The sequence below is a fragment of the Sarcophilus harrisii genome, chromosome X (genome assembly GCF_902635505.1).
Source record: "Sarcophilus harrisii chromosome X, mSarHar1.11, whole genome shotgun sequence".
Lineage (NCBI taxonomy): Eukaryota > Metazoa > Chordata > Mammalia > Dasyuromorphia > Dasyuridae > Sarcophilus > Sarcophilus harrisii.
Window position 1 is genome coordinate 13101789 of NC_045432.1, and position 17039 is coordinate 13118827.

The 17039-nt window shown below is 54.1% G+C and overlaps 1 protein-coding gene across 1 annotated transcript; it reads right to left on the reverse strand.

Annotated features, from left to right (window-relative positions):
- Nucleotides 1-1888: 1888 nt before the first annotated feature.
- Nucleotides 1889-12572, reverse strand: SLC6A8 (solute carrier family 6 member 8). The gene is made up of 14 exons (XM_031944352.1): nt 12445-12572; nt 11520-11800; nt 7606-7737; nt 7226-7475; nt 6906-7038; nt 5753-5887; nt 5188-5291; nt 4988-5112; nt 3852-3964; nt 3626-3763; nt 3435-3537; nt 3190-3290; nt 2895-3065; nt 1889-2423 (listed from the first exon to the last, which is right to left on the reverse strand). The coding sequence occupies exons 2-14, from the start codon at nt 11791-11793 to the stop codon at nt 2295-2297; spliced, it is 1908 nt and encodes a 635-aa protein (XP_031800212.1). The 5' UTR covers nt 11794-11800; nt 12445-12572; the 3' UTR covers nt 1889-2294.
- Between the last annotated feature and the right edge of the window lie 4467 nt (nt 12573-17039).

Consider the following 17039-nt stretch of genomic DNA (forward strand, 5'->3'; position numbering starts at 1 on the left):
TATTTTCTCCTTCCAAGAAGGATTTGTCAGGTTGTCTCAGTTGTCTTGTCCGGTTAGCTTAGAGGCCTTTTTCTCTGCTTGGTCCCAAGAGTCTTGCAGATTGTCCCTTGCTCTCTCTCCTTGGTTCTAAGAGCTTTTGCAGCTTTGTCCTTTGCCTCTCAGAGAGCTTTCCTCTAGGCTTCAGTAAACATCATAAGATGTTTATTAATATTAAATTTAAATTTTATCATATATTCATTTTATTATTTATTTTTGTTGATAATTATATACATTATATAATATAAATTATATAATTATGATATTGATTTAATATGATTTAATCTATAATCTATATTAATCTAATTTAATATATATAATGTTAATGTACTTATTGTATTGTTAATATGTATTTATTGTCACAAATGTGTTGTTTATTTAATAGATCTATTATTTGGTTTTTTAAAAATATTTCATTTTTACCAGTAAGGCTTTGTCAGCAAGACCACACTTTATCCAATTATCCAAAAAGTATCCACAATTATCCAAAAAAAAAAAAAAAACTTATGGATGTACAGGGCAAATTTTAATTTAAATCTGCCAACATATGAGGCAGGATCTTTTCCCTTTTTTGGAGGGGGGCGAGGAATTTCCAAGATAGGTGACACTCCAAAGGAAAGGCAGAACCAACAATTTGAAAAATGACATGTCTTTATTGCTATGTTTGCAGGTGGCTTTTTAGCAGTCACAATGTCCCAGGGCGCAAACCCCCCCCTCCTCCCCAAGACCTGTGGGACCCCATTTTGGCTGTCAGGGTTTTTTTTGGGGGGGGGGTTGGGGTTTTGTTTTTTGTTTGTTTTTGTTTTTGACATAAAGCGGATTAAAGCTTCTACGTGGAAGACCGAAATACTCAAATGCAGACAGAAAAGAGGGAGACATGGGCAGTGCCCTTTCCTGGGATGGGGGTCAATGAGTGTGAACCAGGCTGGTCTGTCAATAGAATACTGGCCACCCAGACAACATTGCTGGGCAGATTCTGACCTGACCACTCATGTTGGTTAGAACTGACTAAAGGGGGACTAGGATTGAAGGCTTTTTTTCCAGCTTTTTTTTTTTTTTTCTAACAAAATTAGATCTCTATCAGACTCTTGGGGGTGGAGGAGGGTCATTTCTGTTTTTAGAAATATACAGGCAGAAATCACTCTTCTTAGAGTTTTTACAAAATGTGCAAAATACAAGTCTTCTTTGCCCTCAGGCATAATTTACACCTGGTATTCTTGATTCCATATATATCTATATACCGTATATATATATATGTGTGTATATATATATGTATTGTATATATCTATATACTGTATATATATCTATATATAGCCACTGTATATATGTACACACCACGAGCACACGAGAGCGGGCGGGAGGGACGCACACACGTACACGTACACGCACACACACGGGGTCGTCAGCAATTTGGTCTTGAGGGTCAGGGGCCAGAAGACACCTAACAAGCTCGATGATCTAGGAGGTGGGGGAGAAACTCAGAATTGTTTTTACTTTAGCAGAGTACAAAAACAAAGCTACAGCTGGCACACAGAGTGGCTGGAACAAGCCAGGTGAGGAGAAAAGTCCCATCCATCAAAAAGCTCCTCCAGCTTTGGGGGGGGGGGGGGGGGGGGGGCAACATTCCCACTCATGGGAGAATTGCCACTGATGCCATGGGTGGGGGTGGGGGGGCAACATTCCCACTCATGGGAGAATTGCCACTGATGCCATGGGTGGGGGTTGGGGGGCAACATTCCACTCATGGGAGAATCCACTGATGCCATGGGTGGGGTTGAGGAGCAACATTCCACTCATGGGAGAATTGCCACTGATGCCATGGGTGGGGGGGGGGGGGCAACATTCCCACTCATGGGAGAATTGCCACTGATGCCATGGGTGGGGGTGGGGGGGCAACATTCCCACTCATGGGAGAATTGCCACTGATGCCATGGGTGGGGGTGGGGTCTCGATTTTGGTGGGTGTTTAAAATTTTATTTTTTTGGTGTTTTATTTAAAAAAGAAAACCAGTTCAACTCAAGCACTCATACACCATGGCCCCAGCCTGACCCGGGTCCCCTCTATCAATATCATACAGAAAAGGCTTCCCCTCCCCAGGGTCTCAGTGAGGGGGGTTGAAAGGAGCGAGGGGGTTTTACTATGGCTAAAAGAAGGGAGGCTGGTGGGGTGGGTAGGCAAAGGAGAGGGAGAGCGCATCTCTCTCCCATTGGCTTTGGGCACTTTGGGCACCCCTTCTTGCCGCACCCCTTCACAGCAGGTCACATGACACTCTCCACCACAATGACCTTGCTGCTCTCAGACACTGGGGTCAGGGTGACATCAGAGTCGTGAGCCTTGTACTCCAAGTGATGGAGACCCCACACGGGCTGGGTCAGGTCTCGCCAACGCTGGGTACGGGAAGAAGGACAGAGGGTTAGTCAGTTGGATGGTTCCAATGGCAATTTTACCATTTCACCTTCCATTAAAATTACTCACATGGCTCCTTTTGGTCTCTTTGCATTTCTCTGCCAATTCCTTTTTGAAAAGTCTCGCTTAGTCCGCCACCCCTAGGACTCTTTCTGCCCCACCCCTAGAGTTCCTCTAGGCCTCAATAACTACTTGGGCTCAACACATTTGGATACAAGTAAAGCTGCTGGTGAGCAGCAGGGTAAGCAGTTGAGCCCGGCGGAACCCATTCGTGGCCTGGCAATGAATTCTTGGGTCTGTTTCCTCATCTGTAAAATGGAAGCATCCCCACCGCTCCAAAAGCCCAATAGGCTACCAAATGGACGCCAATTCCAGCGCACTGGAAGGCACCTTTCTGACAACAGAAGCAAGCCAAGCATCCCGAATTCCCAAAGCAAATTAAGGAGGCTGACCTCTATGAATGTCCCCTTGGCCCCGAGGAGCTGGTAGAGTAGGTAAAGCGGAACACATAGCATGGAGGAGAAGGCAAAGCACCAGCCCACTGCTTCACCCCACCATGGGTACACGTAGGTGTTGTTGTATACAAGTGGCTTGTAATACGCCACGTGGAAGGTGAAGATGCCCTGAGAGAAATGAAACCCGGTGGTCATACTTGAGGGGCTGCCCACCACCTCTCCCCAGCCCACCTCCCTCCCTATTCCACCTCCAGTCACACCCCGCATCGCTTCCCCCCCACCTAGCTGTTACCATGCAGACCAGTGGGGTGAAGAAGGACCAGCACCATTTCATCCAAGGGGAAGGCCGGTAGCCGATCATACAGGCAACATCGTCCATGAACCGGTCAGCACCTAGTGGGTTTGGGGGCGGGGAGGCGGAGAAAGGAGAGCTCATCTATCCAATACCCCACTGGCACCTTCTTCCCAATCAAACAGATGCCCGTTTTCCACCTTCCCATTTCCCTTCCCACCGTTGGATGTCTGCTTTCCATTTACCATAAACCCAGGCAACCACTGCACACTCCCAGAAAGCCTGCCACAGCAAAGTCATGCCGCTGGCCGAGTAGTAATCAAACAGCTGGAAGACGTACATGCCGCCCTTCAGAAAACAGAAGGTCAAATGAGATCAAGTTCGAGATCTTCCTTCTCCCTACCCTATCCCCCCGCCCAAACATCCTCCACCTTACTTCAGTAACCATGGAAAGGTCAATGATGAAGCAGACTACACAGCACAGAGCTACAGAGATCTCTCGATGGAAACGAAAGTAGTAGGAGGCCGGGAGGAGGTCCAAGAGGCCAGTAATGAATCCTTCTACCCCTACAAACTGTAGCCAACGGAAAACAGTGAGATGCTGGATGCCGCCTCCCCCCTGGGCCCTCTGGAACCCCCCCCCCTCCAACCCCGGGACCCACCTGGCTATCCAGGCCAAGCAGCAATAACATGAAGAAGAAGAGAGCAGCCCAGAGTGGGGCCATAGGCATTAGGGTGACAGCCCGGGGATAGGCAATGAAGGCCAGTCCTGGTCCTGTGGATGACACACAACTCGTCAACAGCCCTCCCACACACAAGCATGTGTGATTCCTCACACATCATGGGACTCCCTTGGCTCAAAGAACTCCATGTTATCGTGTTTGGTGATGGGATTCCCCTCGAGTTTAAGGCTCCCTTCCTTCCTTGAGGCACTGGTCATACTGCTTCTTGTCCACCCCAAGAGGTTCTCAGCTCATCAAGTCCCCATCCCCGTGTCCAACCCCCCTACCCCAATCAGAATCTGATGACTGTTCCTTCCATTCCCCTCCTCCAGCCTGACATCTGATCCCTAACAGGGGAGGGGCAGCTGGTCTGCAGCAGCTGCTGAAACCAGAGAGGTCACCCATTAACCCTTGGGGCAGCACAGCAGGGGCCAGCGCCTACTGGAACTCCCTACTGGTACTCCTCTCCTTCCTTCAGCAGAAATCGTCCCCCTAGAAACGGGCTGCCGAAGCGGGACAAGAGGCACCCGGGCTTCTTCCCCTTGCAGTGCCCTGCAGAGCCAATGGGTGTCCCGACCCAAAAGTTTTAGGGAGCGAAGGGAGTCGATTAGCTACCTTATGGGCTCCCTTCTGCCCTGGGCAGCTCAGCACTTGCCTCTAACTCAGGCCTGAGGGCCAGCCTTTGTACTGAAAATGTGCTGGCCTTGGCGCCAAAGAACCCAGAGTTCAAGTTCTTACCAGCTGTGCAACCTTGGGCACATTGGTCCAATGGGAAGATGAGCTGAAACGGCTACATGCTAGTTACCTAGCTCCTGTGACCTCTCAGGCTCAGGCTGGGTAGAGCTTGAGGAGGTGGCCTTGGAAGCTACTTAAGCCAAACTCTTCTGCCCCCCCCCCACGCGTGTGTGTGTGTGTGTGTGTGTGTGTGTGTGTGTGTGCGCGCGCGTAGCAGCTTTCAATTTGTGAATCTGCACCTGTATGTGAGTCCCCCGTTATCAAAGATTGGATCAGATGGTCTCCAACCTCCCCATCTGCCTCCAGACCGACCCTGCGTGCCCGGCAGGCCCTTCCCATACCTGACTCGGCCACCTTGGAAATGTGCACACCCTGTTCAGAGGCCATGAAGCCCAGGATGGAAAACACCACAAAGCCTGCAAAGAAGCTGGTGCCACTGTTGATGAGAGCCAGTATGATGGCGTCCCTGGGACAGAGAAGAGAGTTAGAGAGCGCCACTGGGAAGTGGTGACCCAAGTCCCAGAAGGGAGCAGTCCCTTACTTGTAACAGTTGTTGTTAAAACGATTGTAGCTGCCCAGGGCTGTCAGTGCCCCCAGGCCGATGGCATAGGAAAAGAAGATCTGTGTGCCAGCATCGATCCACACCTGGGGAGGGGGGGAGAGAATGCATAAACAAAGAGCAAGAGGTCTGGGCCCGGCCCGGGCAGGGGCTACTGTGCCCAAGGTAACCTTGGCATAATGCAACCCAGAAATACCCTCTCTTGATTCAACTCGAACGGCAGCTACTCTGCATTTAAGCTGATTTCAAGGTGCCGAGAATACAAAAACCCAACTTCCTATCTCAGTTTCCTCCTTTGTAAAATTGGGGAGGGGTGGGATGCGGGGGTAGAGAAGTGCCACCTCTGAGGTAATAAACTGTTCCAGCATTGGACCTGGGGTTCAAGTTCCAGACCTCCTCCAGACACCGGCTTGGTGCTCTCGGGCAACTAAAACTCCCAAGTTTTAGCACTAGGCTGCGGCAGCCCCGGCTGCTAGCCAAATTCTTTACACTTCTGGGGGACATTAGGGTGGAGATTAGAGATGGAGAAGAGGTGGAAGCAGCTTACCTGTGGAGACCCCAGCTTAGTCCAATCAGGCTTGAGATAGTAGATAATGCCGTCCAATGCTCCTGGCAGCATGACTCCCCTCACCAGCAGGACGAGGAGGACGACGTACGGGAATGTAGCAGTGAAATAAACAATCTGGGCCGAGATCGAAGGCTGTCAGAAGCCCGCTTCCGCGCCCCCGAGTCCCCTCCACCCCGGGCTCAGCAAGCTCTACTCGTCTCCCTCCAGGCAGGCCTCCCAGCTTAGTCCTGGGCTTCCCTTTAGGTCCCACTGGGACTCCTGCTGAAAGGCCTTGGTTCTTCCCACCCTCCTCCCACCCTCCTCCTCCCCTTACTGAAGCAGCTGCCCAGGCTACAGGGGTGTGGAGGCTCGGTTCAGAATAGGGAGGGACCTTTTGAGTCTCTCTGGCACATGCAAACTCCTCTTCTGGGGCCCCAGTACTTTGCTGCCTTTGTTGTTCACCTGTTGCCCTCCTTCCCCCACCCCCACTCCTCTCTGCTTCATTGTCTCAAATAGAAGAGGCAGCCTGGGAGGCCCCAGGACCAACATCTCCAATCCTCCCACCATCCCCGCCAATGGGGTCAGGTCAGGAGCAGGAGGAGGAGGAGGAGAGAGGAAGGAGGAAGGCAGTGGCCTTCTAGCTCCTTCCTTTCTCCAACTCCATGCTGGATTCTGGAGAATCCAGGGAAAGAGTAGGGCCTGTGGCTGGGACCTGCTGTGGGGGCAGAGGGAAAGGCAGTGACCCCCCCCACTCCTTCCCTCCTCCCACTCCAGACCAGACTAGCAGGGCTTTGCTCTTCCCTCCCCTCCCCCAACAGGGGTGGGGCTGGGAAAGGGGCCAGGATGGAACATTGTTGGGCTGTTGTCGTGGAAACAGCATCCATATCCCAGCCCGTGAGCCTCGGTCTGGGAGCAGAGGAGTGCGGTAAGGATAAGTGGGGGGATTGTCTGGGCCTGTGCGTATGTGCCCCGTGACTATAATGGCTTGGCTGTGAACCCACAGGAGAGACAAAGATTCTGCCGGGTCCCCCGTCGGTAGAGGCTGGAGTCTGACGCGGGAGAGGTACTGGGGAGCCGGGGATGGGGAAGGTGGAGGGGAGCCCCAGGGGTTCAGAAGGCAGGCTGGGGGAGGGCGGCGGGGGTGAGCAGTTACCTTTCCGGTTGACTTAACTCCCTTCCAGACACAGAAGTAGACCAAAACCCAACAGGCGAGGAGGCAGAGGGTCACCTCCCAGTTGAGTTCCCCCGGCGTCTCCAGACCCGAAGACAGGCGAAGTACTTTCTTTCTGGGGGGGGGGAGGGGGAAGATGTTGAGAGAATGAGGGGCTGGGCCATGGGGCAGGGAAAAGAGGGTGACCAAGTGCTTTCCAACCAGGAAATAGCTAGAGAGGTGGGGGAGGGGGGAGAAGGGGGAGGAGCCTTTCTTTGTTAGTTTAAACAGGCCAAGTTGGGGAGGGAGGGGGGACAACTTACTCCCAGAAGTCAATGACAGGGGAGCGCTGATCTGAGAGTTGGTCACAGGTGAGGTTGGCCACACTGACATTGGCACAGTCCTCCTGGCGGAAGATCTCCACACACTCCGGAGTGTTCCAGTCATGCCCGCAGGAGGCCCAAGGCAGTGAGGCCGTGAAGGACTTCACCAGGTAGTAGAAACCCCAGGCCAGCACCATAATGTAGTAAGTGTTGCAGTAGAAGACGATCACCATGGAGGCAAAGCCCAGGCCTAGAGGCAGAAGGAGGCAGAGGCAATGAGCGGGGAAGGCAAGGCCTTGGTGCCGGCCACTCCAGCCACCACAGACCCAAAGCTCAGAATGCCACTCCAGAAGGGAGGGCAGCTGCTCAAAGATGCCAACCTTTGAAGAGGGGACAGATGTTCCAAACATTGATGCTGCCAGCTTTCATGAACTGGCCCAGTGAGATCTCCAGGAAGAAGATGGGGATCCCTCCCAGGAGAGCAATCAGAAGATAGGGAATGAGGAATACTCCTGTAGGGGAAAACAGTATCACATCCAGGTCACATTCCACATTCAATTATCATTTCAGAAGACTTATCTTCCCAGAGGACATCTGCGTTGGAATTCCCCACTGAAGCGAGCTATGTGGCTCTGAGCAAATCAGTTAAACCACTCTAAGCTCTAAAGTTCCCTATTTATAAAATACCTCCTAGGGTTGCCATCAGGATCACATGAGAGAAGGCTTATCTTACCCCATGAGGTCGAATGGGGAGGGATGAATTTGGCCAGGTTGAGGGCTGTCCAGAAAGTCCTTCCTTTTGGGCCACATCTCCCCATTCCACCAGACTCCATTCATACTTCCCCGTACGCCTGCCGGTCTCAAGTAGGCCTTTTTTGCAAGGGGCCCCTCCTTGGGATAGGCCGCCCAGCCCCTTTGGGCAAGCAATGCCATGCCTTCCTCTAGCTCCTCCCGGGCGGGCTGCTGGAGATGCCGGTCCGCCACATCCCGTCCTCGGTCAAGTGGCAGGCTTGCCTCCAGACGGCCGGATACGTGACCGGTTAGCCGACGTCACGAGGGCAATTTGAGAAGCACGGCCTGGACCCTGGTCTCGGGGTCAAGAGGTAGGTGGGAAACGAGGCAGATGGAGATAGAAAACACGGGCACAGAGCTGGACGGGGACAGTATGTAACTGAACGCCGAAGCCAACTTTGTCCTGAATTAAAGACCTCCCACTCTAAGGCAAGATGAAAGTTCTGTTCCCATTCCTGCCCCCTTTGGTGGGTGTAGAACACCGCACGGTCAGAATCGGCCGATGCTATCTCTTTTTGGCTGAAACTGCCTCTCCCTAGAACTTTACCAAAAGAATGGCTTGCTGTGGAGAGGAAGAAGGTAACAAATATTAAATAAAAAATAGTAAAAAATATGAATCGAGATCAGCCTTGTTTGCAAGGGAGGCTCTGATGAGACCAGGTGTGCACCATCTTTGCAAACCTGCAAAACGTCCTTCCCAGCCGGCCTGGCCGATAGGCGGCGGCTGGAGTCCCAAGTGGCCGGCTGGGCCACCACGAGCCAAGGCTTCTGTGAAAGGCGAGACTAAAGCGCTTTAAAGAGGGGCCTTGAAAGTGTGGGCAATCATTTATATGGTTGGTGCTTCCAGGCTGGCAAAGTGCTTGTTCATCCTACCCCAACCATGGCAGGTAGGTGCTCTTATCTCCACCCTGCAGGAGCAAACGGGCTCAGATTTGATTGGCCCGGGGTCACCCTGGGTCTTCTGGATTCCTGCACTACACCTAGAGGCCGGGTAGGACAGAAGGTATTTATTTGATCAAACTGGAACTTTCCATCGTGACTGCACAAAGGGACACGCGACACGATCCTCCAAAGCCAGGACCTTGGAGATCCTCTGAGGCAGAAATTTTCTAATCAAACCCCTTAACATCTGAGGAAACTGATGCCAGAGAAAAGTGAGGTCACCTGGGAGAGTCACAATAGAAAAACTAAACTAGGCCTCTCCCCTATGGAAAGCTGGAGACTGGGAGGAAGAATGCTTAGGACAAAGTAGGGAAGCGGGGGTCCTTGAAGCCCCCTCCCTCCCACCCGCAGCGGTCCCTGGAGCTGCAAGTAAAATAGGCTGGGTCCCAACCTCGTGGGCTCAGGCAGAGCTGGGGAGCTCAGAGAAAGGGGAGGGGGAAGAGTGGCAAGTGGTGGGGTGGGGAAGGAGACGGACCTTCCCTCTCATTGCCCGGACCCCCTGCTGGGGCCTCACGCTTCTCTCTCCCCCCCCCCCACGCTTGGACAAGTTCGAAGGAGAGAAGGGGGCCAGCTCTGGGAGACACTGGGGAGAGTGGGGGAGGGGGGGTAATGTGGGCTAGAGGGAAGAGAAGTCATTTTGGTTATTCAGGATGCTATCCCCAGCAAGACACACAGGTGGGTGTGAAAGCAACTGAGCCAGAGGCAGATGGCCACAGAGCTCAGACCCCTCAAGCTTCAGATTGCACGTAATCCTTACAAGACATTGTGAACCGTGCTCCCAGACTGCCTGCCTCATGTGTCTGCGCCACACTGCGTCATGTGACGCAACAGCCAAGAGCATGCATGTGAGAGAGAAGCCCAGGCCAGGGGGTGGAGACAGCTGGTGAGCAAGGAAGAGGCCCTGGGTCCCACAACCTGGGCAGGAGAAGGGCAGATGGGAGAGCTTCCTGGAGGAAACGGGAGAAGGGGCAGGGGCCAGAGATAAAAGATAAGGACGAGGGAGGACGGGAGATGGGCAGACAGGAGAGGCGGACGCGGCCGGCCGACAAGTGGGCCGAGAGAGGCGATGGAGGCTTTGTGAGCGAACCTGGCAGGCACACAACCAGAAACAGCTGGGGTCCCAGCCCTGGTCAATTGAATTGAAGGCGGTCCTTTTCCCCAGCTTCCCTTTCCCTTGGGAGAAAAAGGAGGCAGATAAGCCACCTGCCCCTTCCCTCGGGCTCCCTCCTGCCTCAGGACCTTGGCCACCGAGGACCGGGCTAGCAGAAGGGTCAAACCCAAGGACAGTGGCTGGCAGCAGTGGCAGTGCTCAGAACCTACTGGGACACTGGGGTTCTGAGACCAACCGTCTCCCCAGGCAACCCCCAGATTTGAGCTTCAGTCCACTAGTGCTGCTATGACCCTGAACCATGACCCTGTTCACTCTCCATGCAGCCTTTCAAAAAATGCTATCTGAATAGCAGGCTCCCCACTGGTTACCCCCCCCCCCCATCGTTGGAGTACAAATAAAATCAAGGCTCCCATCAAGTAGTGTGTGTGCCAGAATATACATACGACAGGTCACGTATGTATGTCCAGTTGCCCTGTGCCCGTGATGCACGCTGTATAAGCATTCACATGTAACAGCATGTGAATGAGCATGAATGATAAACACATGCTTAGAACACGTGTTAGTGTGTACGCGTGTGTACAAAGCCAGGCCTGTGCACCTAAGAGAGCAGAAGCACCCCATCATGGAAAAAAGAGTAGCCCACTGCAGTTGGGGGTGGGGTTGCACCCCTCAATATAGAACTGTGGGCCCAGGATGGGGGGAATGGTGTGTGGAGGGTGGTCAGACAGAATCGCCTCCTAGAGCTCTCCCAGGAGCCCATGCTCTTAAAGGAGCAGTCAACCCCCAAGAGATGATTGGGGAGGGGGGGCAAAAAAGGCCTTCGTTTTATACTTTTACATAGTCTCGGGCCTCGGGCTCCAACCCCCACGTCTACACTTCCCCCCCCCCCAAGAGCCTCCACTATCTTTGCCATTTCCATCTCCCCAGTCTTTAAGGGTGGGCAAAGCAAGGACAGGCGGTGACAGGCCCAGCCAGACTCAAGCCCTTGTCCCATCCCGGAGGAATACCGTGGGGAGGGGAGGGGGGCGCCAGGACCCCAGCCACTTGCTGATGTTCTGGCCATCTCTCTGCCGTCCTCCCCATGTACACACAGGCCTTTTCCCCTCCCCTTCCGGGTCCTCCCTGGCCATGGACTTTGGCATCTCAGGCTGGGTAGGGATGGCCTGAGGTGGGGAGGACCAAAGGGAAGGGGAAGGCCAGCGTGAGGAATGTCTTGGCTAAAGTAGGAAGGGGAGTGGGAAGCGAGGCAGCCCGAGGGAGAGAAAAGGGGCCGCAACGGAGTAGGGGCCCAGAGAACAAGGTGAAGCAGATGGGGGTGGGGACGGGGGGGGGGGCCGCGGGCCCCGGAGGGGGCGGCGGCAGGGGCTGAGACAAGAGGGGGCCGCCGTGGGCCGAGAGATGAGACGGGAGATGAGCATCCATGAGACAAGGCGGGCCGGTAACACTCACCTCCTCCGTTCTTGTAGCACAGGTACGGGAAACGCCAGACGTTGCCAAGGCCCACAGCGAAGCCCACACAAGACATGATGAAGTCCATCTGGCGGGTCCATGTCTCCCGGGGTGGGATGGCCAGGCCCGGGCCCGGGCCCGAGCCCGGGCCCCCCAGTCTGGCTGCCACCACCTCTGTCTTGACCGGGGGAGCCCCGTCCGCGGGGTCAAGAAGGGAGCCCTTCTTTTCCCTGGACACGCTGTAGATGCCGTTCTGCGAGGTCTTCTTCGCCATGGCCCTGCTATTAGGGCAGGGCTGTGTGTGTGTGTATGTGTCTGTGTGAGTTTGTGTATGTTTATTGTGTTATTGGGGTTTGTGTGTGTGTGTGTGTGTGTGATACGACAGAGGGCTCGGATTGGGGTGTGTGAGGGAAATCACGGATTGAATACAAAGGACACTGTCTGGGTACTCCTGTCCCCTTTAAAGGAGGCGGATACCCCGGGTGCTCCGAAGCACAAGGTGGTCTCCCCAAATCCCCTCTAAAGGGTCGCCCAACTGTCGACAGCAGATGCCCCTAACGATCGGGGGCAGGGGGCAGAAATCCGGGAGCAGCGAGGAAGCTGCTCCCCCAGAATCTGGGGAGAGGGGGGAAAACTGTTTTCCAGAGGGAAGGGGAGGGGGAAGGGGAAGGGGGAAAGGATGGGGAGTCCCCTGGTTGGGGGGAGGATAAAGGGCTGCGAGGTTCGAGGGGGCGGGAGGGGGTTACTCAGAAGCAGTCGACAAAACACTTGAAAGTCAGCCTGAAGAATCTCATGTGTGTCCGGGGCTGGAGGGGGAAGGCGCGGACAGCTGCTGGGGACCGGGCCCGGCGGCGGCTGCTGCGACTGTAGTGGCGGTAGCGGCGGCTACAGAGGGGGAGCCTGAGGTTGGGGGCCCGAGGCTCACCTGGCCACTGCGAGAGGCAGAGGACGCCGCGGGGCGGGAGGGCGAGCGGATACCCGCCGGCTGCGAACGCGAGAAGAAGTCGGCGGCGGCGGCGGCGGCGGCGGCGAAGGTCGCGGCGGGGGCCGGGGTTGGGCCGACCCGCGGGGGCTTCTGCCCCGGCCCTGAAGGTTCCCCAACCCGGCCGCCCCAGCCGGCTCGGTTTGACCTTCTCGGCCTTCCCCAGGCAGAACGATTTCCCCGGCTCGGAGCGCGAGTGCTGAGGTGATGTCACCCGCCCACCCCCTGCAGCCCCCTCGTCCCCTCCCTCTCCATCACCGCCACCTCCTTGTTCCTCCTCCCCTCATTTCGCTAGGGATGGGCCGGGCCCCCGCTGGCAAAGGCTTCTTAGCGGATTCCCCTGCCCCCAAGCCCTGGGCTGGCCGGCACCCCCTCTCCCCCTCCCGCTTTCCCCCCGCCGCTAGGGCCGGCGCCGCAGAACCAATCCCTCGGCCGGCCCCGGCTCCTATCGCTGCCCTCCCTCCCCTCCCCGTAACCTTTACTTCCCTGTCTTCGACGGTGTCTGTCCCCCCCCCCCCACCCCTCACCCCTCCGATCTTCCGGCCCCCTCCTTCCTGGGCTTTCGCTCCCGCCTCGCCCCCCCCTACACACACACCTGAGCACCTTTAAACATCGCCCACCTTCCCTCCCCTCCCCAACCTAGAGCGGTGCTCCCTGCCCCCCCTTCTATTCTCTACCCCATCTCTAGCCCCTCCCTGACTCTGGATGGGGCTCGCAGGATGGCCCAAAGGGGCGAATGGGGAAGCTTGAGTTTGAGAACGGGGAGTGGGGGGGGGAGGTGTGGGGGGGATAGTTAAGCTGTCCTAAGCGAATATCCCTTTCAGGGGCTCGCTAGCTCCACTGCCCTCATTTAGAGGAACGACGGGCTTCCCTTTTCGCAAAGGTGGAGGACTAGGGGTATGGAGCATGACTTACACTATGACACAGTTAATGGGTAGATTTTGCCGAGCTGCTTGTTTTTGCTACAAAGTATGCCTCGCGTCCGGACTAGAGACCGATACATTTGCAAAAAAGACGCTACTGGAAAAAACTATCAGCCGAGATTAGATTACAAAGCAACAATAACGGAGATGATATTGAAACAAAGAAGGTTACTATAGACTGTCCTTGAGGAGAGTTACCGGAGGCTTTGGGCCGGTAGCAGCCTCCCCGGGGCCCAGCAAAAGTGTGTCTGAGAGGGTGGCGCCTCGTAGGGATCCTCGGCTGGGCTCCGATAAGTTGGGGTGGAGGAGGACCGATGAATTTCAATCCCCTAGCCCCTCGATTGCAAGAATGCACTTCCTGGCCCCCTACTCGAAGCCGGCCGGCCATTTCTCCTTCCCAGAGAGAAGCGGAACAATTGGTCGTTAAGGAAAAAAGGAGAGGCCTTTCTGGGAATGGAGGAGATAGGAGAGGGGTCTGCTCTGGCCCGGTTGCGGGGAACATGTGCAAGTGGGGGTGCGGGGATGTGTGCACAGGAGTTCTCCTGTCCTGCCTCAGGCTTTAGAGAAATAAATGCTTGTGGAATCAAATCGAGCTCCCAGCCTGCTCCCGGTCACCCACCTGCCCCGAGGCCCAGGCCCCAAGCCTTCCTCTTTAATCTGGCCTCTCGCTTAGCCGCCCGAGTGATTTTTCCCAACGCTTGGGTCCCACCATGTCAGGAAGCAGCTAGGGTCGGCCGGTGGCCGGCCCCAGACCACACAGCTCGTTGGGAATGACTTGGCAAGACTGGCAGGGAAGGCCTTTGACTCCACCCGCCTGTGGGCATGCATGCATGTCAATAGGGGGGTCTTGGAAGGGAAGAAGCAAGCCTTGGCCGGAGGGCTACATTTGCGGCCTGAGGTCTCAGGAACTTTCCTCAGCTTGCCCATCTGGAAAAAGGAGATGCAACCACCGTATGTGGCAGACCTTAAGGAGTTCTAAAAAGTCCCAGATTTCTTCGTTGCTTTGCAACAATTGCTTCTGCACAGTAGGGACCTCCACTGGCGTGGCCCACATCCGACCAGTGTGGCCAAAGCAGGAGCCATTCGGTCCCCCTAAATCCAGGCCTCCTAATTTCTCCATTTCTATTGGGGACACCCGTTCCTTCCCCCTAAATCCAGGCCTCCTAATTTCTCCATTTCTGTCCGGGGCACCCCTATTCTTTCAATCACCCACATTCATCTGCTTCAGTCATCCTCGATCTCCCTGCCCCAACCCCATGTGGAATCCGCAGCCAGGCGTCTCCTGGTAGGCCTCTAGGTGCTTGTCCCCACACAGCCCGCCCCCAGGCTCCGGTCCTCCTCCCAGCTCTCCTGCCTCCCTAGTGCCCCCCCCCCCTTCCAGACTCTCCCTTCTCCAATCATCCTCAGCACCCCACCAAAGGGACGGGATTCAGGAAGGAAGGAGTGTGGTTCGGCGGCCCTCTGGTGACCACTATGGGAACCTCCCCCTGCGCCCTGAGAGGCCCCTCCCCAGAACCTCCAGCTGTACGTGTCACTCCTGAGCCTCACCATCCCAGGCCTAATTTTCAGCACTTAAGGTCGGGGCTCCCCTAGCCTTGGACCCTAGGCTGAATGGTGCTCGTCTAGAGCGCTGCCGTGAGGGACAGCTCACCTCTTAGCACCTTCCCTCCCTCCCTTTTTCTCTTCTTCTCTTCCTCCCTCCCTCCTCCCTCCCTCCCTCCTTTCCTTCCTTCTTCCTTTCCTCATCCCAGCCAAGGGCCCCAGTGCCCAGGCCTATGGCTCAGTGAGCTAAGCCTCTAGACAGCTTGGAGCTGGCAAATCCAGTCCCAGACTAAACCAGATTGAACTGCTGTCCCCTACAACTCCTGCCCTGGGGGATCCAGGAGTCTGAGGCTACAGGGTTGAGTGGCTCATTGGTGAGATCTGCGAGCAGCAGGAGGGAGCCAGAGCCGGCTGGGAGAGCCCCGTGTGCTGGAACAAAGCCATTTCTGACATTATCCCTGAGGGTGTGTGCGAGGGGTGGGGAGGAAGGTGTCTCCCAGTTAAAATCTAGTCTGGCACATCTTTCCTTTATAAGGGAGGTGGGGGTGGGGTGGCTGAATCAGTCGTCCCACCCATCCCATGTAAAGTGACTAATCCTTTATCAGGTGACATAACCAATACCCTGATTTGGGCCAGACCTCAGGACATAAACCATCTCTGCCCTCCAGAAGTTTACTTTCCAATGTGGGAGACAACCTTTATACATACATATATACATATATAGATATAGATATAGATATAGATATATACAGCATACATTTAAGGAGGAAAAATACAAACTAGCTAAGGGCTTGGTACCTGAGGAGGGAGGAAGGGACTGAGCATGAGCGCTCTGGGTTGGGGCGAAAGAGGAAAATATCTAGAGGTTAGCAGCTGAACTGTGTTTCATTGCTTTTTATTTACAAGTTATATGCATGGGTAATTTTACAGCATTGACAATTGCCAAACCTCTTGTTTCAATTTTTCCCCTCCTTCCCCCCACCCCCTCCCCCAGATGGCAGGATGACCAGGAGATGTTGAATATATTAAAATATAAATTAGATACACAATAAGTCTACATGATCAAACCGTTATTTTGCTGTACAAAAAGAATCGGACTCTGAAATATTGTACAATTAGCCTGTGAAGGAAATCCAAAATGCAGGTGGGCATAAATATAGGGATTGGAAATTCAATGTAATGTGAACGGTGTTTCTAAGGCTCCCGGAGTGCCTCAAAACTTGGGAGATGGCCTGGGTAGAAGCATAGAAATGGGAGCGCCCCCAAGGATGGAAGAGGGCATGTTAATGAGACTGGAAAACGATTTCAAAATGCTTTAGAAACCAAACAGAAAAAATTCTTTCATCTTAGAGGTAATAGAGAAGCACTGGAGTTGGTCATCTGGGAACCGTAACTGTCCTTAAGGAAAATCCCTTTGGCAGCAGAATGGACTATGGGCTGCAGTGAGAGCCAGGAGGCAGGGAGACCCACAGAGAGGTTGGTGCAGCAATGTAGGAAGACTGATGGGGGCCTGAATTAAGATGATGACTTATCTATCCAGGTGGAGAGAAGGGGTCTGATGGGAGAGACGTTGCAAGGTCAAAAGAGTAAGATTTGACAATAACCTTTGGAAGCGTGGGATGTGGGAGAGTGAGGACAGTGAGGTGATGCCATGGTAGTGAGACTAGGAAGAAAAGAGGTGCTTTGGCAGATATAGGGAAGCTTGGAAGAGGGGAGCATTTGGGAAGATGGGGGGACAGGCACTGAATTCAATTTTGAGGTGTTCCTGTGTTATGGGCCAGAACTTGAAACAAAGGATTCTTACAAGGTCCTAAGTCAGTGGAATCAATAGAGACAATAGTTATCTAATTTAGCATGGTTCAGTATGATTACTTTAACCCCACAAGGAGATGTTATGGACCAGAACTTGAAACAAGGTACAAAGTGAAATTGAGGAGACAATGGTAAAATCTAGTTTAGCGTTCATTTAATCTACACCAAATAATGGTTTCCAGTGATATCATGATTGATGTATACTCAGCGTGGGGCATATAAGCTAGAAACCTCAGCCAGAGAGATTCAGAGATTCGGAGA

Coding starts and splice junctions, on each gene's coding strand:
- SLC6A8 (XM_031944352.1), bottom strand. CDS start 11,793: ATGGCGAAGAAGACCTCGCAGAACGGCATCTACAGCGTGTCCAGGGAA. Junction 3,538..3,625: donor ACCTTTCCATGGTTACTGAA/GTAAGGTGGAGG, acceptor TGTTTTCTGAAG/GGCGGCATGTACGTCTTCCA. Junction 3,066..3,189: donor TCACCCCACTGGTCTGCATG/GTAACAGCTAGG, acceptor CATTTCTCTCAG/GGCATCTTCACCTTCCACGT.